The sequence below is a fragment of the Sminthopsis crassicaudata genome, chromosome 2 (assembly GCF_048593235.1).
Source record: "Sminthopsis crassicaudata isolate SCR6 chromosome 2, ASM4859323v1, whole genome shotgun sequence".
Classification (NCBI taxonomy): Eukaryota; Metazoa; Chordata; class Mammalia; order Dasyuromorphia; family Dasyuridae; genus Sminthopsis; species Sminthopsis crassicaudata.
Genome location: NC_133618.1, coordinates 306,082,754 through 306,108,633, shown reverse-complemented (window position 1 = coordinate 306,108,633; position 25,880 = coordinate 306,082,754). Strand labels below are relative to the sequence as shown.

General features: G+C 34.5%; 1 protein-coding gene across 5 annotated transcripts in view; it reads left to right on the top strand.

Moving 5' to 3' along the window:
- The window catches only part of TSHR (thyroid stimulating hormone receptor), a 151,465-nt gene that overhangs the window by 93,865 nt on the left and 31,720 nt on the right, over window positions 1-25,880 (top strand). For all 5 annotated transcript variants that reach the window (XM_074289834.1, XM_074289832.1, XM_074289830.1 and 2 more), the window contains 4 exons: window positions 13,015-13,089; window positions 14,402-14,476; window positions 16,242-16,319; window positions 20,139-20,207. In XM_074289834.1, coding sequence (XP_074145935.1) covers window positions 13,015-13,089; window positions 14,402-14,476; window positions 16,242-16,319; window positions 20,139-20,207 — 297 coding nt within the window. The remainder of the gene's footprint in view (window positions 1-13,014; window positions 13,090-14,401; window positions 14,477-16,241; window positions 16,320-20,138; window positions 20,208-25,880) is intronic.

The window sequence follows — 25,880 nt, the reverse complement described above, 5'->3', positions numbered from 1 at the left end:
GTGATTGAAATGTAAAAAAGGGGGCAGCTAGGTGTGGCAGTGGATAGAGCACCAGCCCTGAAGTCGGGAGGACCTGAAATCAAATCTGACCTCAAATTCTTAACCCTGCCTATCTGTGTGACCCTGGGCAAGTCACTTAACCCCAGTTGCCTCAACAAAAAAAGAAATGTAAAAAAAAGATTGTATGACTCTATCCATCTTCCATCCCTCTATGCTATAGGTATGGGTATGGAGAAAAGGATTTAAGGGAGTTATAAAGAGGATAGAAAGGCAGCTCTTACAATTTGTGGCTGAACCAGAAATTACTTTTTTGACTGAGAAAGGAAGTTGATCTCCATTTAAGCTTGTTCTGTAAGTAGATAATTCCTCTGTACTGGATTAAAGTTCTGATAGGTAAGTTGAGTTGGTTTAGGACACTAAATTAAGATAGGGGTAATTTTTTTCTAATGTTTTAGATATTTTTGGTAGTCTAATGAAACCTCCAGACACATTTTCATAATAATGTTTTAAAAATGCACAAAGTAAAATATAAAGGATTATAATGGAAACCAATTATAATGAAATAGTTATCAAAATATTATTTTAAAAAACTAAATTCATGCATCCCCAGTTAAGAACCTTTGGCTATTTGGCTATAGACCAAGATTCAAATGCAGGCACACCTTTTCTAGCCTTTCAGTATAGTGTAGAAGAAAGAATACAATCATGAATGTAGGGAGATAGAGAAATCATACTCTTACAACACTGGAGTTTGAAGGGACAGAAAAAGATCTAATCCAATTCTAACCAAAACAGAACCCCTCTCTTAGAACATTCTTGACAAATGGTTGAACAATCTTCATCTGAAAATGTCCAGCTCCCAAGTTAACTCATTCCACTTTTTGACAACTTCCAATATTAGGAAGTTTCTGTAAAATTCCATTGCTTTCATTCCTCAGTTCCTAGTTCTGTGTTATGAATCCAACCAGAACAAATTAAAATTTTCTTCTTCAAGGCAGCCTTTTAAATAGAAAGATAGTTATTTCCTCAATGTCTCTTTTTTTTTCTCCAACATGAACTCCATTCCCATTCCATCAAGTGATCCTTATATGGCATCAATCCTATGTCTCTCTCCATCCTAATCCCTTTCCTTTGCATATACTCCAGTTTGTCTAAAATATAGCATCCAAAACTGAACATCACATTCCAGTTGTGGTCAGACCAAAGCAGAATACAGAAGGACTATCACCTTCACTTTATATGTTATAACTATAACCTTATAACTGCCTACAACTCTATTAATAGATTACTTAGCTTTTCTAGTTAATACATCACATTTTTTATTTATAGTATGTTTTCAGTCGACTAAAGTCTTTAAATCTTTTTCAGACAAATTATCATTTAGTAATTTTCCCCCAGTCTGTATTTATACAGTTGATTTGTTTTGGACCCAACTACAGAATTTTAAAATTTATGTCTCTTAAATTACCTCATTCAATTCCATCCTGTTCATAGTTTTTTGATCCTGACCTTGTTGTTCCCAATGCTAACTATCCCTTCTAATTTTGTACCATTTGTAAATTTTTAAATTAAATTTTGTTGTTTTTATTAACAGACATTTATTTTCTGTTCCTCATATCTCTCTTTACTAAAAAGAAAAATCTTAAGTGTTCTGTTTCCTTCTAGTAATTGATAGAAATTTGAAAAGCATGAGACAAAGAACATGTCAATGATGCAAATAGAACCCTCCCTTCATACTGACATCTAGTCACCAATAATTTTTCAATCAGGTATTTATTAAGCACATACTATGTCTCAGTCTCTGTGGTAAGTGGGAATACAAAATGCTGAGACTACAAACAGAATTAAGATGATGTCTCTAGCCCTCAAGTAGCTTATAATGTAATGGGAAATGACAACATACAATAAGAAGCTGAAAGAAGGAAGGGGAAGAGGGAAGATACCTGGCACAAGAGCCATGTAAGAAATGAAGAGATAGTTGGCTAGGGCGCGCTCCTTAAAAGAAGATTTTGAGAGAAACTTATTGCTCTGCCCTATAATCAGAAGGGTAGAGGATTACTGGGCTCTAAATACCAAAGTTAATTTAATCAAGATCAAATGATGAGGTTCTTGGGGTCCTGAAGGAAAGATTTTTAAAAGTGGGGGGGGAGGGAGAAGAGAAGAGAGGGAAATGAACAATTTCATTACAATATATGATAAATCTAGCCTCCTTCTTGTGTATAAGGATACTGTAAAATATATAATCAAATACCTTGCTAAAATTAAGGCATACTGCATCTGTGACATTTTCCTAAATTTTTAGAATAGTAGCATTATTCAGAAAAGGAAATCTGATTAGTCTGGCATGTCATGTTCTTTTGAACTCTTGCTGGCTCTAAGCTCTTACCTTTTCAAAATGCTCTCATTCTATACTTTTAATAACAGATTCTGAAATTTTGCTTGAATTGACAGGCTCATTGACCTCTATTTTGCATTTTCCCTTTTGCCTTCTTTTGAGATTGGGGACATTTGTCTGTCTCCAGTATTGTGGCACTTTTTCAATCTCCATGATTTTTCAAGTCACTGACAGTAAATGGATTAGCAATCACGCTTACAATTCTCAAGCAAGTAAATTCTTCTTTCTAGAACTCAGTTTCCTCATCTATAAGATGAGAAACAATGATCTAAATGATTTCTAAAAGTTCTCTCCATTTTTAAGAGTTATAACAATTGGTTCATTCCATGTGGGATATCAAGCTAAAGTCATACTGTAAATAATAGGACTCTAAATGAGATGGACTAATTAATTCCTGAGTATGAAGTGTCACTTTTTTTTTTTTATCATTAATAATAGTCAATCCTATTATAGCCAATATTTTAGAAAAAGTGAATTAATTCAAACATGATTGATATATAAATAAACAATGTAAGCAAAATACAGATTTCAAGTTGGCTTCTGTTCAGTTTTTTCTGAGAGAACAAGCAAGATTATAGAAAATTGAATTGCTTCACAATAAGTCAGAAACTGCCCTTCCAACACCCACTTCCTCAAGCAAACATTTCTTTGTCAAGGAAAAATGCTATATTTATTGTCTATCTTTTGGTTCAGTAGCAGCTGTGACAGAAGGGCTGGTTTGGACTCTTCTTACCCCCACTCCCAAGCCTTTTCTGGAGACCTGGAGTTGAGGCTGTTCAACTAGCTTGACCAAGCTAGAAGAGCAAGACCATGGACACAATGACTGTTAATTGTATTCTTTATGTACTTTTTAATCAGTTAACAATTATAAAACTGTACTACCATTTTTCATTAGGTTTCTATCTTTTTTTGATGTTGTTTTTGAACGTTGTGCCCCACATCCATTTCCCCATAAGTGCTATGGTTTTTATTGTTCAGTTTTGCATAGGGCACTGTTTCCAGAAAATGCAGATGTCACATTATAGAGGTATCTGTATTATCTCATACTTGTAGAGTATAATCTTGTAGAGTATAATTTAATCTTCAAAAACACATATGTTCTCATATTATTCTTATAGTTTTAACATGAGTATTTTCATGTTTATAATTCTTTCTCATGATCAAAATAAAATTTCCACAAATGTTTTATGTCCATTTGTTACAAACTGAATTCTTTAATATATCCATAAATACTTCTTTCTCTACAATTTATACTGGAAACTCTCCATACTTTTCTACTGTGGAGTTTTTGTCTATATCCTTCTGCAAATTGCCTAGAATGACTGTAAATATCTAGAATCTCAAAATGTCTAGAATGGATTCACTTAACATGCTAGAAATCTTCCTTTGATTCTTCTGGTGTTTCAAGGGAATCAATAATCAAATTGTCTATTTATTGTGTATCGCTGCCTTGTCAAACTAATACATCACCTTTCTTCTTGCATAAATCATCATTATTAATTGGCCAGGCCTGAATATACTTACCACATATCTTTTCCATTGCCCTTTGAGTCATTTGCAATTTTGATTTGTCTGTGATTAGACTGCTTCATAATTTGTGGTTATGTGACATTACTAGGGAGAATACAGATATTCAATAAATTGTTTAGAGTCACTCAAAGTATATATGATTTAGACCATTTTTCTCATTGAAATTATCTCTGGGTACAGAGATCCACACTCAGTTCCCACAGTCTTCTCTCTGGGTGCAGATGGCTCTCTTCATCACAAGACTATTGGAACTAGCTTTGAATCACCTCATGGTTGAAAAAAGCCATGTCTAGCTGTGAAACCCTGGGCACTAAGCCCCAGTTGTCTTAGGGAAAAAAAGAGCCACATCCCTCAGAAGTAATCATCATATAATTTTCTTGGTTTTGTGTATAATATTCTCTTAGTTCTGCTCCTTTCATTTTGCATCAGTTCATGTAAGTCTCTCCAGGCTTCTCTGAAATCATCCTGCTGGTCGTTTCTTACAGAACAATAATATTCCAAAACATTCATATACCATAATTTATTCAGCCATTCCCCATCCAATGGGCATCCACTCAGTTTCCACTTCCTTGCCACCACAAAGAGGGCTGCCACAAAAATTTTTGCACATATAGGTCCCTTTCCCTCCTTTAGGATCTCTTTGGTATGCAGAGTTTGATAGCTCTTTGAGTCTAGTTTCATACTGCTCTCCAGAATGGTTGGACCAGCTCACAACTCCACTAGCAATGTATCACGATCCCAATTTTCACACATCTCCTCCAACATTTATCATTTTCTTTTCCCATTATTTTAGCTAATCTGAGAGGTATGTAATAGTGCCTCAGAGTTGTCTTGATTTGCATTTCTCTGATCAATAGTGATTTAGAGCATTTTTTCATATGACTAGAAATGGTTTTAATTTCTTCATTTGAAAATTGTCTGTATCCTTTGATCATTTATTTATCAATGGCTTGTATTCTTATAAATTTGAGTTAACTCTCTATATATTTTAGAAATGAGGCCTTTATCAGAATTATTAGATGTAAACATTTTCTCCCAATTTACTGCTTCCCTTCTAAACTTGTCTTCATTGGTTTTGTTTGTACAAAACTCTTTAAATTAATATAATCAAAATTATCCATTTTTCATTGCATAATGTATTCTGGTTTTGCTTTGGCCACAAATTTCTTCTTAAGGAAAGCTTTTAAGAAAATATTTTGCTGGGACAGCTAGATGATGCAATGGATAAAGTACCAGCCCTGCAGTCAGTAGGACCTGAGTTCAAATCTGTTCTCAGACACACTTAACACTTTCTAACTGTGTGATTCTGGGCAAATCACTTAACCCCAATTGCCTCAGGGAGAAAAAAATTAAGATAATATTTTGTCCTATATATCAATTTCTAGGGAAAAAAAGTAATACATATAATAGAAGCTTTTTTTCTCTATAGCTTCCAGCTCTGTTATAAAAAATAAACTTGCTTTCACCCTTGGTAACCCTGACACAATCATACTTTCCTCTTAAAGATTTTATGAAAATAAAAGAATAGAAAAATCTATACTTATTAATCATATCTCCATTTCTTTTGTTTGGTTAAAATATTGTCCCTTAACTTTTCCATTCTTTTGAATTCATTATATATATATATATATAAAGAGAGAGAGAGAAAGAGAGAGAGAGAGAGAAAGAGAGAGAGAGAGAGAAAGAGAGAGAGAAAGAGAGAGAGAGAGAGAGAGAGAGAGAGAGAGAAGAGAGAGAGAGAGAGAGAGAGAGAGAGAGAGAGAGAGAGAGAGAGAGAGAGAGAAAATTGGGGTTAAATGACTTGCCCAGGGTCACACAGCAGGAAGTGTTAAATGTCTGAGGCCACATTTGAACTCAGGTCCTCCTGACTTCAGGGCTGATGCTCTATCACTTCGCCACCTAGCTGTCCCATCTCTGATATATTTTGGAATAATAATCCTTGAGTGCCTTTAAAATTATGCTACCTCTAGTATGATCTTTCTTTGCATATACTTGCATATACTTTGCATATACTCGATCATGTATAGCCACTTTACCTTTTTAAATATCATTGCTAGACCTCACATAATTTAGCAACCCAGTACATTGCATAGAACAGTCACTTAACATATGCCTGTTGATTAATAGAGAACTGAGGTGGTAGAGTCTAAATGTGGCTATTCTGCTATCAATATTTATAAGAATAAATCTTTATGGATGCTGGTTTATCTATTCCATTTTACTTGTTTGTTAACCTCCTAATTTCCCATACAAAAGCACTCAGGATGATTTGATAGAAGGATCTCTTACCAAACCCTGCAGATTTATTTTCTTCTCAATTGCTTTTTATTCTTTTTCAAAGTGATAATGCCAATTTTCCATTATTCTTTTCTAAAATGTTTTTCAAAAAAGCAATTATTCTAAACCAAAGACATCCTTAATTGTTAATCTCTCTTCTTGACAAGATCAAACAGCTGCTTAATTTAAATTTTCATCATTTTCTTTTCATTTATTTTATTTGTCTCTCTTCTGAAAGATCCTTCACCATTTTGTAGATGAATATGCTATTGAATCTGTTATCCCACAAAATTATTGTTCTCAAGATGATAAATTCTTTTGGTTTTGTTCCTTTAAAAAAAAAAAAAAATCCCATAAAGGTAGGTAGATGGCCTAAGCAAAAGATCACTCATCCCTTGTAAAACAATTTCCCAACAAAACTTTCCTTGAACAGAGAGAGGTCATAGTTGACTCATAGGAGCATGCAAACAGTTTTTACTCCTTTCTCTTTCCCTGTCCTCCTTCAATTCTATATCCCTTTTCAAAAACAACAAAGACAAAACTTGCACAATCTTTTCTCCTTAAAATCTTGGCCATCTAGTTCTAATATTTTGCTGTTTCAAACTGTCATGTCTTTTACCCAAGTCCTTCTCTAAAAACACTATCCTCAAAATTTTTCAATATTAAGCCAACTGTTTTAGTTTTGCTATTTCAATTCTTAAGGACTACAATATATTGGTCTTTACAAAGGTCACAAAAGGGAAAAAGGCAATTAAAACACAGAATTTCACTAAGATAATTTATTTAGAATCAAGGCTGTTCTGTTAAAGTGGGGTAGGCATCAGGTTAGAAAGAATAGAGAAAAGAAATTTCAGAATATGGTTATCATTTCTACATCATGGAGTTTAGGGATATCGTGTCCCACAATTTGGAAAATCTAAGTGAAATTTGCTGGCCTTCCCTTCATACCAGAAAAGAACTCTGAATTATTATGGTATTGGTAAAATATATGTATATTACGTAACACTACGTAACAATAAAAATATTTTTATGCATTTCTGAGTTTCCAAACTTTTTGTCATCTACTATTGGTCTACACACCCCCCCCTCAAATTCCTATTTTTTTTTTTTTTTTTTTTTTTTGCCAAACCCGAATATATCAAAACCACAGTGGGGAAAGTCTTTTTTTTTTTTTTTTTTCCTGGCGCTGGGGTTAAGTGACTTGCCCAGGGTCACACAGCTAGGAAGTGTTAAGTGTCTGAGATCATATTTAAACTCGGGTCCTCCTGGATTCAAGGCTGTGCCACCTAGCTGCCCCAGTGGGGAAAGTCTTGATGTGGAAGGGATGTTTTTCTTTTTGAAGAGTTGAGCACAATGGTATGTTTATGACAGAGTTTTTATTGTTTTATTAAAATCCATATTTTCTTGAACTTAGTCAAGTATTAATTGATTTGAATTCTTTTGTAACAAATACATTCAGTCAGCTACACCCAGAAAAGGAACACTGGGAAATGAGTGTAAACTGTTAGCATTTTTTGTTTTTCTCCCCAGATTATTTTTACCTTCCAAATCCAATTCTTCCTTTGCAACAACAACAACAAAAAAAAAAAAATTCGGTTCTGCACATATATATTGTACCTAAGATATACTATAACATATTTAATATATATGGGAATGCCTGCAGGGGGTGGAGGGAAGGAGGGGAAAAATTCGGAACAGAAGGGAGTACAAGGGATAATGTTGTAAAAAATTACCAATGCATATGTACTGTCTAAAAATGTTATAATTATAAAATTAATAAAAATAAAATAAAATAAAATACATTCAGGTACAATTTTTAGACTGTGAATATTGAAACAGAAAAAACCAATTTTTAAACCTATCTTGGACACATAGTGTTCCTTTTTACTGAAAATTATATATTTAATAAACTACTTGTGCAAAATATTCCATATGGCAGCTCTTTTAAAAAATTAATTTGATTTATTCTAGCTTTTAAAATCTTTGTTTTGATATCCATCAATTATTTTTGGTATTAACCAAATGATTTCTTGGTTTTAATTTTTACTTTCTCATCTCTTATCTTACACTGGTTCAAGATTGCTACCATTCTTTATGCTAGTTGCACCATCCCATTTTAAAACATTATCTTTTTTCAGCAAAACATTTTACTCACAACAATCTTTATGGACATATAGAATTTGAACCCTGAGCAGCAGTTCACTCATTCCTTTCAAAACAACTTTGTAACATACCATTTTTTGAACACAGAGCTCCTACTTGTTGTTTAGGAATGTGCAAAAGATTTTTTGTTTTGTTTTTTTCCTTTCTTAGCTTGTCTTCCTTTCCTATGTCTCTTTTGGAAGACAACACAGACAAACCAATAGTAACTAATTTCTTTCCTCCAGTTAATCAGTCAACAAGTATTTATTAAATACTTAGTATATACTAATGTCATGTAAACCGTTTGAGAGACATAATTTCTGGATAATTAATCACTTTATTAATTATGGCAGCAAATAATTAATACAAAGATGGTCATTTGGCTTTCTCTCACAAACTAATGAATCATGAGGCTTCTCAATGCTTATATGTTCTTGGCCGAATGTATGTTCCCAAGAAGGGACAATCAACTCTGATTGGTTAGCAATTAATGAGAGAAAGAATATTATGATAAGAAATGGCCCTATTCTAAGGAGAGGCTAGGAGGGACATGACTTGGATTATATCAGTCTTAGACTTCTCTTAACTCAGACTACTCCCAGTTTCTAGCAAGCTAGACAAAAAAAAGCTTACTTGAATAGAACACAATGAACTAGAATTTACCTAGATTAGATTCTTTTAACTCTTTAAGCAGAACTAAGCTTCCCTAGCTGGGTGAGGTCTCAAACTAGGTGGAGGAGAATGTTAAATCTAATCTCATCATCAATCCTGTTGTTCAGAAGCTGATTTGATTGAGCAGAGAATGAAGACATAGGAAGGGAAAAAAACCTGGATCCCTCAATATTATTGGGTTATTGATATAAGAGAGAAATAATCATTTCTCTCATTAAGCACTAGAGATACAAAGAAAGCAAAAGACAGTCTTTGTTTTGTCATCAAGAGATGACAATTTATAAAGAAGAAATATACAAATGTAAAAACAAGCTATTTAAAAGGATAAATTAAAGATAACCAACAAAGAGAAGGCACTAGTATTAAAGGAAATCTGGAAAGGCTTCTTGTAGAAGGTGGAATTTTAGTTGGAACTTGAAAGAAAACAGGAAAATCAAAAGGCAGATGAGGAGGAGAATTCCAGGCACGGGGGACAAGGAGTGAAAATGGCCACAGTTGGAAAGTGGAACATCTGCTGTAAGGAGTAGCTGGGAAACCAGCATCACTACATCAGTGAAAGAAAAATATAAAGTTTAAGAAGACTGGAAAAGTAGGAAGGCTTTATTTGATCTTTTATTTGACAGGAAGTCACTAAAGATTATTGAATTGATAATTGTTAGGTTTACACCTATCATTTAAGAGCTAGGTCATAGTTGAGAGGATAGATTAGAGTGGAAAAAGACTTAATACAAGACCAATCAGCAGCCTATTTTAATATCCAGGTGTGAGGTAATAAGGGCCTGCACCAGACTTGTTGCAGTATACATAGAAAATAGTCTATATGAGAGTTATTCTGAAGGTAAAATCAATAGGACTTAGTAACAGATTGACTATGGGGGAAGGGAGATGCTGAGAATGACCATCTAGGATTTTAGCCTGGATCACTGGGCAGTTAGTGGTGTCCTCAATGGTAATAGAGAAGTTTGGAAGAGTGGAAGATATATGGAAAGAGGATAATAATTTTGACTTATGACATGCTGAGTTTAAGATGTTTACAAGACATTCAGTTGCAGAAGCTGACCTTCAGGATAGGATATTAAAGCTAATCTGAGACTCTTGAGCAGATGATAATTAAATCCATATAAATTGATGAGGTCACCAATTATATAGAATAGAGAGGAAAGATAATAGGGCTCTTAAAGATATCCACCACTAGAGGGGAAGATGAGAGAAAAAAAGATCCATCATTAGAGACTGAAGAATTTGTAAATCAAAGGAGAACTAGGATAGAATAGTGTCATGGAAACCTAGAAAGAACAGTGTCAAGAAAAGAGTGATCAAAAAATGTCAAAATCTGGAGAGGTCAAGAGGAATGAAGATGATAAAGTGTCATTATATTTTTTCAATTAACACATCATTGGTAAGAGTAATTTCAGTTGAGTGTCAGAAGCCAGACTGTAGAGAATCAGAAGAAAGCAAATGGAGTATTATAGAGGACCTTCTCAAGGAGTTTGACCACAAAAGGGAGAAAAGATATGCAATAATGGCTAATAGGTTTGGATGTATAATAGATATTAATGTGCATGTTGAATTTTCCTCATATGAAAGCATGAATTGGAGAGGAGAGGAGATTGTAAGTCGGGGACTAAAAGTGAGAAAAGAAAGAAAATGTTCTGAAGGTCAATAGACAACAGTTACCAGAATTTTGATTGGTGAGTAAATGTGGATAGAGTGAACTTCAAAAGAAGAGAGGTTACTGAATGTTGGTGATAGAGGGAGAAAATGGAAGTGGTAATAGAGTACAAGGAGCATTATTATTCCCCCATCTTAACCAGAGAGAACGAGTGAAAACACTAGCAGTTAGCCAAGTTGTCCATGTCACCAAGGGGGATTCAGATCTCAGTGTTAGAAGAATAGGAAAGGTTTTGTTACTTGTTAAGTAAGCACTCCAAAAAGCACAGTAGAAAGATGAATAGCTTTAGAGAAGGACACTGGGGGAGTTGGTTTGATAAGAATGGTGGTAAGGAAACCTTCTCTTTTCTAATTTGCCGCTTTTTCCCCCTCAAATATGTTCATGTCTTTTCCTCCTTCAGAGTTCCTATTGGCAGCTGATAGCAGAAACAGCATGTCCTTGGCTAAAACTTGGCAGAAAATTAACCACAACTTTGTGTATTCGAATCCTCATGGTTTTAGTCCTACTACTATTGTCCTTGAACATTTCCTATTGTTTACATATATATATATAATTTGTGTCTTACCAGACTCTTGTCTTCTGCCTCTTCTACTTATTGATCTGTCATTTAAACAACTTTAACACTTCCTGTGGATATTGACTCCTCTCACTGGCCTCTAGTTATCATATTTCCCTGAATGTACCTCTCACTGAATCTATCATACTATAAAGTACATAAGAAAATATGTTTTTATGCCCAACAAGTTTGGCCTGGCCAAGGCTGCATAGTGAGAGTAGAAACAAGCTCTCGTTTTTATGTGGCAACTCAATAATAGGCAGCAACATACCTTTTCACCTTCTCATGTAAATGGGTAACAATTAATCAATATCTAGTTAATATGAACTTCTGTTAATCAGATATGGTTGGCTAATACTGGTGTCATTCATATCTGCTTTGAGCTTAGGGATTTGGGGGAGGGGGCAAGGAGGGAGAGAGGTTTTTCTTGGCTCACATTTGAATTTCTATTCACTTTTTTCAATTAATTGAAAAGCAATGCGCTTACTTAATTTTTAATCAAGCTCTATTGTAAGCCTATTTGGATACCTATGTCTATATTATCTTATTTTTAAGAACTGTCATTTGAAATTTTGGTCCCATTTGTTATCATAATATGATTTGGTTTCTATAATTATTAAATGCAAAAATGGATGTGTGAAAGATATTGACTTTGGAAGTGCTGTAGGTAGTTAATAGAGATAAGAAAACAAGAAGGCAAGAAAGCAAGAAAGAAAAAAGCAAGGCAGGAAGGCAGACAGGAAAGAAGGGAGGAAGAAAGGAAGGAAGGAAGGGAGGGAGGGAGAGAGGGAGGGAGGAAGGAAGAGAGGGAAGGAGGGAGGGAGGAAGGAAAAAGAAAAGTTAAGCACTCACTATGAGCCAATAATTTGTGGGAAATGTCTCAAGAAACATTTAACTTTGAATTCTGTTGGATCTGATTAGCCAGTCTGTAGATTATTCAGGTCCATTCTGAATCCCCTTCTCTCAGACAGTTTTCCTATTCATTAGCAACACAAGCAAAAGCAAACTCTAAAAGAAGCTCAAACTGCTTGCTTCTGCTGCAATCACACTGGCAAAGGTTTGATAGGGGAAGTAGCTAATTATAAAAAGATTCTGGGTTATCAATTAATTGCCCATTTTAGTCCTATAATAACTGATAAGAATGAATTTTAAAGACCCATTCCAATGTGAACTGGCAATAGCTTAGAAAAATAATGGTCTCCATAGCTGCACTTATTAATGATCGTCTAAGCCACTTAACCTTCTACTTCCCAGTGAGCTGTTTTGCTTTTTAATGTTGCTATTATAAATAACAATATTGGTATTTGCCCACTACCTCCAGTACCATAGTGGATAGATTTTGTGTGTGTATGTGTGTGTATGTGTGTATGTGTGTATGTGTGTGTTTTTAATTAGGCCCAAAAAGAAACAAAAAAGTGTCCCTGAATACAACCAAAACAAAGGTTCCCCCATTAACATAGTTTAGCTAGAATCTGGGGAAAGCTGGCTTTTTTTTTTTTTTTTTTTTTTTTGAGAGGTCCAAGAAGCAGCCTAGCTACCATAGGCCACGAAGAATGAGCAGACCTCTCGTCCCTGAGTTGAGAGCAATTTGTTACTGTACTTTTGCCAGTAGTTATTCTTATCTCCTAATTCAAACTCATTTATGTTTTCCTCTGGGTTCTTTTAATGTATTGCTTCTTTGAGTTTTGTGACTAATGAATAAAGAACTGAGATATTTTCTTTAGCATAATATTTTTCAACCTGTGAACTTGTTCATTTTAACTTTTACAGAGAAATTCGAAATACTAGGAATTTAACTTACATAGATCCCGATGCCCTAAAAGACCTGCCTCTCTTAAAATTCCTGTAAGTATTGCAAACTTTGTTCTTTAGAGGGAAATTCCCATGTTGTCATTTGGTCAGAGCTATCCTTAGGGCTGGGACAAATCACATGATACCTCCCTCCCTTCTCCCAATAACCCTGATCATTTTTACCCAGATGAAAGCAGGTTCAAATGAGCATTAAGGCCACTCTTGAAGGGGAAAGAAGTCACAGATGGACAACATGAAGCCTGAAGGGAATGTATGTAGAAGGGGGAGAATGGTAGTTCTAGTCCCTTTGCCATGGGAATGCTTTATAGGTTGATATGTGTGTGTGCATGTGTGCATGTGCCTGTGTTTGAATAGAGATACAGTGCCTTAAGGACTCAAATAAAATAAAAGATAAAGGTAGGATTATTATTAAAAATAATTTCTGATTGTTTTCATATTCATATTCATATTTGAAGTTTCATGACACTGTGCTATTATTCCTGAGCTACTTCAGAGAAAGGCTTATTTCTTAATATCACTGTAAAATATGATTAAGAAAACCAAGGAATCAATATGGTTTGTTCTTATACATCAATGTACCCCTTCTCCACCAAAAACAAAAACCAAAAGAAAAAGAATATGTATCCAATGACCACACTTTTTGTCTCACTGAGTCCAGATGAATGTTGGTTTCCATCTAACTTGAGATCTAATAGAAAAAGTAGAACCAATGTGTCTTAATGCAAGCCCTTCTGAATGGTAACAAAAATGTATTATTCATTTATTATGACTAGGTACCATACTATGTACAGAATCTACCAAGTCAAAAATAAAATATGCCCACATTCAAGAATCCTACATCCAACTGGAGAAAACAATATGTACACATATCAATAAATAAAATTATATATATCATGATATATATATGTAATACAAAGTAATTTTAAGAGATGTTTTATTATATGGGAAATCAGGAAAGGTTCCATGTAAGAAGTGATACTTTAATTCAGATGAGAAGGGAACTAGGGATTTTAAAAGGTGGAAGTGAGAAGAGAGTGTACGCCAAGCTTAAGGAACAAACTGCAAAGGCATGGAGATGGAAATTTTGTGTCTGAAGAACAAGCAAGAAAGCTAGTAACAGAAATTATCTGTCAGAAAACATTCTTAATTCAAGAAGAAGAGGAAAAAAATCATGAAGTGAGCAAAAAGAAAGCAAGGATCAAGGAATGTCATATTTTTTTGAGAAATCTACACAATAAAAAATGAATAGATGAATAATCCAGCAATGGTATAATGTTTAACCCATGTCTGTGATTGTTTTCTTAAATCTAACTTCTATTTTTGTTTCTTTGACCATGTAATTTAGTGGGATTTTCAATACAGGACTTAAAATATTTCCTGACCTGACCAAAATTGATTCAGTTGATGTATTCTTTATCCTGTAAGTATGCATATATTTCAATATTACTGATTGCAAAGATATCAGAGAAATCTCCGTGCCCCCCTCCCCCAAAGATACTGGAAATATCAGGGAAACCTTGAAATTTAAAAATTTTCTTTATAACCTCATTTGTTTGGCAAACTTGTATTTCATACAACAAAGTTTTCTACTCTAGCATCATAAAACACTTACAAGATCAGAATTCTCATGATATACCATACCATACTGCATCTATTTGTAAATATTATCCATATTATTGATATTTGTGGTGATTGTAGCAGTAATTGTAGTAATAATGCTTTAATGTCGATATATTCACATGTAAGTTTGTTTTTACTTACTCTTGGAGCAGCTAGATAGTACATCAGAGTACCAGACTAGAGTCAGGAAGACAAGTTCAAATCTGACCTCAGACATTTACTAACTGTCCCTGGACAAGCTGTTTGTCTCGGTTTTCTCATCTATCAAATGGGCTTCAGAAGGAAATGACAAATCATTCCAGCATCTTTGCCAAGAAAACTCCAAATGGGGTCTTGAAGAGTCAGACTTGACCGAAAAATGATTAAACTCAGGTCTTCCTGGTTCCAGACCTGGCACTCTATCTATCCACTGTGCCACCTAGTGGCCCAAAGGAGATGATAAAGTGCTTCCTAACCCTTTAAGCACTCTATAGATGCCTTTGTTGTTGTTCAGACTTTTCTGTCATTTACTCATAAACTCATTTAGGGTTTCCTTGCCAAAGATACTAGAGTTTTTTGCCATTTCCTTCTTCATTATTAGTGTGGCCTTTGGAAAGTCACTGATCCACTCTGGATGTCAGTCTCCAATTCTGTAAAATTAGTGATCTGGGTGGACTAGGTAATCTTTTTTTTTTTTTTTTTTTTTTTGACTGAGGCAATTGGGGTTAAGTGACTTATCCACATAGCTAAGAAGTGTTAAGTGCTAACCAGATTTGAACTCAGGTCCTCCTGACTTCATGAACTAGGTAATCTTAAAGATCCCTTCCAGATTTAAATCCTATGGCCAATATGGTGGAACTGAGATTAAACTCCAGGTCTGCATTCTTTTATCCAACCAAAATAAGTTACTACTTTACTGATTTCTATCCTACTCTATAGTGTCTCTTTTCATAACCTTATCAGGCATTTTATAGTTCTGGTTATCAATGTATCAATGGGAAAAGTTAGTTACAGAGAAATCCATAGGTCAAATTTTTTAAAAGGAGCCAGAAATACCTGAAGATGTTGCCAAAATTGTTAATTCCAAGGCTTCTATTTGATCTAATAGAATACCTTGCTTCAGGGTGACACTGTCATCTTTAGGAAATCTCATTGGCTTAGAGAAGTTCCAAAGATCCATATGTCCAGCAAAATTATGCCAATAATTCTGGTTAACCCTTCAAAATTTTACATGTCCTATTGTTTTTTTCTAATCTTTTTTTATAGTCATTGAACAGTGGAGAATTTTAATATCAACTAATATTGGCCTTTCTTAGATAATTTGTCAGTTGATGACTATCACTAATTTAAGAAATGCACAATTTTGCATTTTAAATTATTGATCCACTCATGCTTATCAGTCTTCATACTGAAGCAAACCCAACAAGCAAACTGATCGACTTTAGAGGCTCTTTGGGACTAAAATAAAATAAGTTTAGATTTCTCTTGTTTAACAATTCTCTGGTAGGGTACTAATGTAGAAAAAACCTTAACTACATTAATTCATTTTTTTTCTCATGATAGTTTTCTTTCTCTCCTTATTGCAGTGAAATCACAGACAACCCTTTTATAACTTCAGTTCCTGTGAATGCTTTCCAAGGGCTGAGCAATGAGACCTTAACCTTGTAAGTTCTGCCAACTGAAATCCCTTTTTCTCTACCTTTCGGTTCAATTCATTACCATATTCCTGGTAAGGATAGAATGAAAATGGCTTTTGCATACTCTGCTTGAACTCAATAACTCTAAGGCAAGTTCCCTCAGTGAAGTTTCTTAAGGTTCTGAAAGGGCCCGCATTATATGGACCTAGTAGTGCTGCTGCACAAGCCCTACTTGAATGGTTAGGTTCACTGTATGCTATCAAAAGCAGATTTGTTTTTAATTCTTCTGAAATCTGGGAAATTCCTAGTTTCTAACTGTGAGGAGAAAAATAACTTAGCTCTTTGTGCTTAAGAGTAGCAAACGCTGCTTTGACAGAAAAGAGCTCCTCCACAGACACATTAAGTGCTCTAACAGATTTTACCTCAATCCAATCTAGGCCTGGAAGTCCAGCTAATTACCTTGCCATCAGTGTCTGTCGTCCAACTCTTCCTCTTCCTCCTCCTCCTCCTCCCCCTCCTCTTCTTCTGAACTTCCCTCTTTTCAATCCCTCCCTTCCTTTCTCTCTCCCAAGGAAGGAAAATCAAGAATTATAAGCAACTGGAAATAAGTACCCAAGACATAACCATAGTGTAATACCTGGAAACTACTTCTTCCTCTATATTTCTTTCTCTCTCTTGTCTTTCCCTCATAATATCATTTTCTTCATTTGTAAAAAAGATCATAACAGCACCTCCCTCACAGTGTTGATGTGAAGATCAAATAAGATAACATATAAAAAACACTCTGCAAACCTTAAAACAATATAAAAATGTTTCCCGTTATTATTATTGTCTTACTTGTCTATCCTGATTAAAATTAAGAGTATTTCAATGCCTAGGAGCCTCTTCTTTTCTTCACATTGTTGGAGAGAAATTACCAAAATATGACTCTCACTTCTGGAACACAGTAGAAATGTATATACTATAAAACCATGGGATTTAGAGCTGGAAGAAAACTTATGTATTGCCAGAAAAACTGAGGCAAGGCAGAGATTAGTTTTTAATATTTTAATAATGGAGAATTTGGGCTAGCCAAGACTAGCCAAAGCTAGTCTGCTGAATGGGACTCTTGTCTCAAAGCATCTCGCACCAACCTTCAATTCCAGAGACTTTTATAGGGCTCCAGCGACCAGGGAAACAAAGGCAAGGGGAAAAGAACACTGGATAAGACATAATTTAGTCAGGACAGGTTGGGAGCAGGAGATAGTGAGTCTAGTGTAGGAGATAGTGAGCATCATTCAGGCATTTGAGATAAGTCACCTGGTATATGAAGGTTATGGAATATTATTGCTCTGTAAGAAATGACCAGCAGGATGAATTCAGAAAGGTTTGGAGAGACCTACATGAACTGATGCTGAGTGAAATAAACAGAACCAGAAGATCGCTGTACACTTCAACAACAATATTGTATGAAGAGTATTCTGATGGAAGTGGATATCTTCAACATAAAGAAGATCCAACTCACTTCCAGTTGATCAATGATGGACAGAAACAACTATACCCAGAGAAGGAACACTGGGAAATGAATGTAAATTGTTAGCACTACTGTCTATCTATGCAGGTTACTTATACCTTCGGAATCTAATACTTAAAGGGCAACAAGAAAATTGGATTTACACACATATATTGTATCTAGGTTACACTGTAACACATGTAAAATGTATGGGATTGCCTGTCATCTAGGGGAGGGAGTAGAGGGAGGGAGGGGATAATTTGGAAAAATGAATACAAGGGATAATGTTATAAAAAAAATTACTCATGCATATATACTGTCAAAAAAATTTATAATTATAATTTTTTTTAAAAAGGGTTAATGTTGAATTATCTATGCATGTGTTTTGAAAATTAAAAGGCTTTAATAAAAATTTTAAAAAAGTCATAGAAAAAAAAAGAGAGAGAGATAAGTCACCTGGGGTTTTATGACTCACTGAAATGTGAAAGTGGCCAGAGCTTAATAGAGTAAGGAAGGGGGGATGGCCATAATAATTTTATTCAGGGCATAGCATAATAATTCAGGGAAATTTAGGCATTGCACTTGGGAATCATTAATTGATCCTTTCCATTTTACAAACATGGAAATTTAAGACCTCTTCTTACTTAAATATAATGTCATCAACTTCACCATCCTCCATGTGGAATCCAGAAAACAAAAAGAGAGCAAAATATTATTCCTATCTAATCATCCAAAACAGCACTGTGACAGATTCAAGAGAGATAGCTTGAAACAATAAAAAATATTGACTGACTCTAAAGTTGCACTGTTTTAGGCAAGTCCCTTTCACCTTTCAATTCTCTCATCTATGAAATGAAAGAATAATGCAGATGAGACTTCCTAGTTGTTTGTTATATATTCTATGAGCTCATTTAAAAGTAATCTTTTTTAAATTTTTTTTAATCCATGTAAAGGCTGAGAATAGTAGTATTTCCTAAGGTGGCGCATTCCCAGGTCCCAGATCTATATCCTGTGATCCTAAGATCTTGCTATTTTTTTTTTTTTTTTTTTAGTTATATTTGACTAAAAGGTCCAACTTTTTTGGAAGAGTAGTGAGTTCCTTGTCAGTGGATGTCATCAAATGGACAATAAATACCACTTGTAAGGAATTTAGTAGATAATATTCATTTTTGAGGTAAGGGATAGATCTTTGAAAACCCTTCCAACTGTAATTCTTTGATTGTTTAAAAAATAAATATATCAAACCATATAAATATATTTTTTAAATGTTTCTCCCTTTACTTTTATGTGTTGACCTGTATTTGAGGCAAATTTGTAAAATAGTATCTTAATTCATAATAATTCTAAACTTGAAAGGAGAGTTTTTAAATGATTTCCATGAATGCTCCTAGTTAGAAAGCAAAATTCTCTAACAATGGTCTAGATAGAGCTGAAGCTCCCAATTTTACACTAAAAAAGATCCTTCTCTTTTTGAAGTTTCCCATTGTACACTCATGACACAAACAAAGGAACACTCAAAAACAAAAGGACCAGGGTCAATCATAAATATTTGTGGGGAAAAAATATAAAATGTACTATTTGACAGTAAATTAAAAAAAAAAAAAAAAAACAGAAGTAGAAGTAATGTGTGATGGGATAGATCCTAGCTAATTTGTTTCTCTCAGGCAAGCATATATCTCCCAGCTTTTCCATTAAGATAGACTTCATCTCTCATAGTCTTAAAAAAGAATTACTGATATGGCAGATAACAGCTGCTGTTTCCAATCATGCTACTCCAAGGACCACTGTTACTCTGTCTTTCTTCTCTCCTCATTCTCCTTAAGAGGTCTGCATAACTTCCACTGATAGTCCTCTTTGAGTCCTCTTGCCTATGCAAGATTACTTTCTCTTAAGTTTCTTTTCTTCTCAAACTACTTCCCAAAGAAGGGAAGGCTATGTCCAGTAAGCTATTTAGCCAGTTAGCCAGGAATTTTTTCATCAATTTCCCACTATTCCAAACATTTTAGTAAACCCTCTTTTGAAACTATCTTCAATGCTTTCAACATACTTTTTTGATTATCCTCAGTGATAATAAATCTTCATCCTTTGGGAATAGGGTTAGTTATTCAAAACCAAGTCTGAAGAATAAAGTGAGTTATCAAGCTGCTTTTTTTTTTTTTTTTTTTTTTTTTTTAGTTTTTTAAAAAATGAGTATAACTATGAAGTAATGAGATCAGTTTTCTTGAAAGACTACAATTCACTCTAAAAACCATTCTATATTTTTCTGACCTTGGAGAACTAAAGACTAAACCTTTCAGAGAATGACCAGCATGACATGTCCCAGGTCACTAATTTCTTCCCTTTATGATTTGCAGGAAACTCTATAATAATGGTTTTACCTGGGTCCAAGGACATGCCTTCAATGGGACAAAGTTGGATGCTGTGTAAGTAAAATTATCATCATGATAACTATCCTCAAATAAGAAGAAGAATAACTTAGAATTGTGAATATGTTTCTAAGTTTGTTTTTTATAGAACTATTAGGAAAAAACAAGTTCATGATAAGTTAATAAATCAAACAAATACAATGAGCTTCGAGGGTGTGAATAATGAGTGATAAAGAAAGGAGTTGAAGAGGATTTATAGAGAGAAAAGAAGACCAGATGTTTCAAAATAAAGTAGCTAAACAGCACAAGACCTGAAGCCAAATAAGAAGTGGAATCACAAACCTCAGAGAAACACAACAACTGCAAACAATCCACCCTATTTATTAATAGCTCTGAATGTTTACATCAGCACTGCAAAGCTAGTTTGCCAAGAAAATTGACAAAGAACAACTTAAGTGATTGTCTACCTTATCTCTAATTCTAAGTAAACATATATGCATGTCACAGTGTTTCAATAGTAAGATATTGGATAAATTCCATTATCTTGATAGAATAAATGTGTGCATATATGTGGAGGTGTGTGTGTATATATATAGTGAAGTCAGTAGGAATAAAGGGGAGGACCTCACCTCAGGATGCAGTTTAAAGCTTTCCTGATCTCAACCTGGAAAAAAAGTGCATACTAAGGGTATGCTCATTCCCTTTTATATATCCACTTTGTCATTAGCTCTTCCTGCCATAAGTCCAATACACTGAGTCACTGGTCTTACACTGATTTTACACTTACATCTTACACTGCTATACATATATCAGGCTGGAAGTAGACAAGAATTTCATTATCTTCAAATGGTCTAAGAATTGAGTCACCATATTCCTGGAGAGCTCCAAATATATGCTCCCTGGGATGGTTCCCCATAGAAGAATTAAACTATCATTCTACAATATGATTGACTAATTTTATTTTTATTTATTTCAATTAATTAATTTTATTTCAAGAACACACGCAGTTTGCTTTGAACCAATGAAAGTCTAAGTGAAGAGTATCTTGAAAGAAAGGGACTTGGATATAAACTCCTTGAAAGCAATAACCATGACTTATGTACAATTTATTGATGCATAATGTGAACTTATGAATCAATTCATGTAATTCTCTCCAGGCTTCTCTGAAATCATCCTGCTGATCATTTCTTATGGAATATTATTTTTAATATATCACATGAAAAATATACCATATACCATATAGTTCATACACTATAACATGCAGTTTGCTTTGAACCAACCAAAGTCTAAGTGAAGAGTGTCTTGAAAGAAAGGGACTTGCATATAAATTGCTTGAAGGCAATGACTGTGACATGCATAATTATGCTCTCACAATAATTAGAATGTTGTAGTGGTTGAAAAATACCTGTGATTTTACTGCTAAAGAGAAGTCCTTATAAGTAAATTGCCTCTCCCAAGATAGACTAGCACCTGCTATATAGCTGCCTTTATCATTGAAAATGTAATGTAGTTAACCAAGGTCACATATGATATATGTCAAGAGATAATTTTTTTTTATTAAAGCTATTTTCAAAACATAAACATAATTTTCAACATTCACCTTTGTAAAATCTTGTGTTGCAATTTTTTTCCTTCCCTTCTCCCCACCGCTTCTCCAAAAGGCAAATAATCCAATATGTTAAACATGTGCAATTCTTCTATACATATTTCCACAATTATCATGCTGCACAAGAAAAATCAGATCAAAAAGGAAAAAAATGAGAAAGAAAACAAAATGCAAGCAAACAACAATTAAAAAGGTGAAAATACTACATTGTGATCCACACTCAGTCCCCACAGTTCTCTTTCTGGGTGCAGATGGCTCTCTTCATCACAAGACCATTGAAATAGGTCTGAATCACCTTGCCATTGAAAAGAGCCACGGCCATCATAAATGATCATCACATAATCTTGTTGTTGCTGTGTACAATGTTCTCCTGGTTCTACTCACTTTACTTAGCATCAGTTCATGTAAGTTTCTCCAGGCCTTTCTGAAATCATCCTGCTGATCATTTTTTTATAGAACAATAATATTCCATAACATTCATATAGCATAACTTATTTAGCCATTCTCCAACTGATGGGCATCTATTCATTCAGTTTCCAGTTTCTTGCCATAACAAAAAGGACTGCTGCAAACATTTTTGTACACATAGGTTGGCAGGAGGCAGTATTTAAATGCAGATCTTCCTACTTTAATATCACTAAGGACTTGATAAATATAAATTAAATTTATGAATATTTTAAAAACTGTACATGGGAGAAGAGGTTCCAAAATAAGCATTTCAAAGAAATTACTTATATATGGAGCAGAAGAATGGAGTATTCTAAAGTTGCTATAATATATTAGGCTTGGATCCTTACCAAAAGCAGAAAACTTTGAAACTTCTAAGTCTGCTCTGACTTGCTGATATGACCAACTCAGGAAGCTCAGTTTGCAGGATCATCAATTTACAGCTGGAAAGCTATCTGTTCCAAGCCTCTCACTTTACAGACAAGAAACCTGAGACTGAGACACATTAAATGACTTGTCCTTAGTCACCCAATTAGTAAGTGGCAGAATTGGACTGCTGCTCTGAGACCTGGCAAATGTATGAGCAGTAAAAGCCTGTAGTTTTAGACTGGAAACTTAATTAGTTGAATATATTTTTGTATTTGATGAAGTAAATAATATCTGTGCCCTCCTCTCACTATTTATCGAGATACTGTACTAAGAGGTGATGTGGTGTAGTGGAGAGGAAGCTCACCCTTAAAGTCAGGAAAAGTTGCATTCAAGTTTTGCCTCTGAAACATACTTTCTTTTTTTTATTATTATTATAACTTTTTATTTACAAGACATATGCAAGGGTAATTTTTTCAGCATTGATAACTGTAATACTTTTGTTCCACCTTTTTCCCTCCTTCCCCCCATTTCCTCCTCTAGCTGGCAGGTAGACCAATACATTGAAACATACTATCTCTGTGACTTTGGACAAGTTATCTCACTAAAGCAACATCTTCTTTGGTAGCATTCCTTCCTGAAAGCTTCCTATGCTTTTACAAGTCTACTTTTTTTAAAAGTTGGGTGGGAGGGGAGGCAGCTGTGCTACCAGCTATAAGTGTTTAAGTATCAGCATAGAACAGGCTTGGCTGCTGTGCAAGCCACAGACTCATTCAGTGAAGCATGAACTACAGCCTAACCAGTAGTGGTACTGACCAGAGACGCAGCATCATAAAACAACAGCTCTGCCCCTTATGTGGGGCAGGGATAGAACAAAGGCTATCTCACTGCAAGAGCACCACAGCAGTAGGGAAATCTATCTGTCCCAGTGTCACCCAGAAATACTGTACTGGAACAACTGGGTGGTATAGTAGATAGAGGGCTAGGCTTAGAGACAGGGAGACCTGAGTTCATTGGCTTTGGATATTATCTTGAACAAATCATTTAATCTCTGTGTATCTCAATTGCTTCAAGATAAAATGAAGATAATAGCATCTGTCTTTTAGGCTTACTGTAAGGATCAAATAGGATAATAATTGCATAGTACTGATAGTTCCTGGCACTTACCAGACATGCTATAAATGTTAGTTATTATTATTACTGAATAACTAGGTGACGGATCAGCTCCTCCCAAACACACACTTAACCACTTCAGTTCAAGCTAGTTCTACTTGCTTTCTCTTGTCAAATCAGTAACTTTCTGCTATAAAGCTCAATTACAAGGTTAGCCAGTGGTGATTCAAACCTTTCACTGAAGACAGTGCACTTGTCTCAACCTGGGATGGCAACCTGGAAAACAGAAAGGAGACATGGTTAGGCAATATTTGACCAGATTTACTGGAGTAATTTCACTTTTATGCCAAAGTTTTAAGAACCAAATAAAAAGTTTGACAAATTTAAATGTCTTAGGTGAAAGACATTTGAAAATTTGGGTGAGACTATTCTGTGATGGTGATAATTTTATGATTAAATAATAATTTCAGATGTAAAAAAAAAATTCAGGTTTGCTTACAGGAAACAAGGGAGTTTTTTTTTTTTCTATTAGTATTTTGGATCCAACTGTTGTTTTTGAATTTTTTGATCTTTCACTACCAGTTTCCAGCTCTTGGCAAATTGCTTCCCTAGTAAATCTGAGTACTTCAACAACTTAAAAAAAAAAAAAAAACACTATATAAATCTAGTATGGCCTGATGTTGCTCATTATAAGGCATCGAGGAAGTCAGGTTGGGATAGGTAAGAAGGCAACAGAGAAGGAAATAAGAAAGGAATGATACATTAGTCACAATGTTTTTATGGCATTGTTATTATTTTTGGCTTTAAGGTTATATATGAACTTAAATGAATGGAAACACACTTTTCTGTTTATTATTGTATTTTGATTTGGAGAATAACATATACCATTTCAATCATCTGGTAAATTCTGCAGAAGCACATTCAGATATGGATTAAGGTTCTAATTTGAGCTAACATGTAAACAATATATCATCCACATGGGAGGTAGGGGAGGAAAAGGAGGGAGAGAAACACAAGTTGAAAATTTTTCCATTGGTAGTTTGCTGAAATGGGTGAGTCTGGTGTAGTTGATATCCACTTGTCTAGAATAACAAAAGTTTCTGATGAAAGCAAAAGCTAAAGAAATGATGCATTAATTACAAGGACTAACTCCTCAACAGCAGTAGGTTAGTTAGGGAGAACATTCATGAAGATTATAACAGATAGGTAAGAACCAGATCATCTTGCTTTTTTTCCCATGGAATCACACACACTGTCATCTCTCAGATATGAAATGAATAATAATAATAATGAAGGACCTCTTCCACAGAAATTCATCTGAATTAAAATAACATTAATTAAATTAATTTAATTTATAAATTATTAGCCAGAAAAATAACCTCTGAACCCATAAAATTAGTGGGTTTTGTGGCTGTCACCCACCATCTTGCCAACTAGAGTATCTGACTTCTTCCCACACATGTTTAATGACTGCGAATCTCCTTTGTTGGTACCCCTAGCACTTAGCACAATGTCTGGCATATAGTTGTCACTTAATAAACATTTATTTTCTGACAATATTTTTGGCAAGTTTTAATGTCATTTTGATGTGCAAACAGGCACAAGCTAGCCATTAAATAGCAAACCATTAGATTACAAACAGAATAGTGAGCACTAATAATTTCCCTGATCACTGTCAGACTCTGGAGGCAAAACATCCCAGTTTTAACAACCAGAAAGAAAAAGAGAACAGTACATAATTGGGCATACTCTAAAAATGTCTTTTCAAAGAAGACTAACTTTTGGGACAGGTAAGTGGTGCAGTGGATAGAGTACCAGCTATGAAGTTAGGAGGACTTGAGTTAAAATCTGACCTCAGACATTAAAATCACACAGCTGTGTGATCCTGGACAAGTCACTTAACTCCAACAGCCTCACCAAAAAATAATCTTTTTTTTTTTTTTTTTTTAAGAGAGAGATTAACTTTAAAATCTTAAGCTTTTTCAAAACATCAGAAATTTTAAGCATTTACTTCTTACTTCCTCCACTCCTAGCCTGTTGTGTTGGGTGGTGCTTCCTAATAGATAATTAATTATTTTCACTCTCCAGAAGTTCTTACTCATAGAATTCATCTCTATCCTTAATGCTGGAATTTAAATCCATTTCTTATTGTCCTGTTCTTAATGGAACTGTAATAAAAGCAGTTAGTTAATATGTTC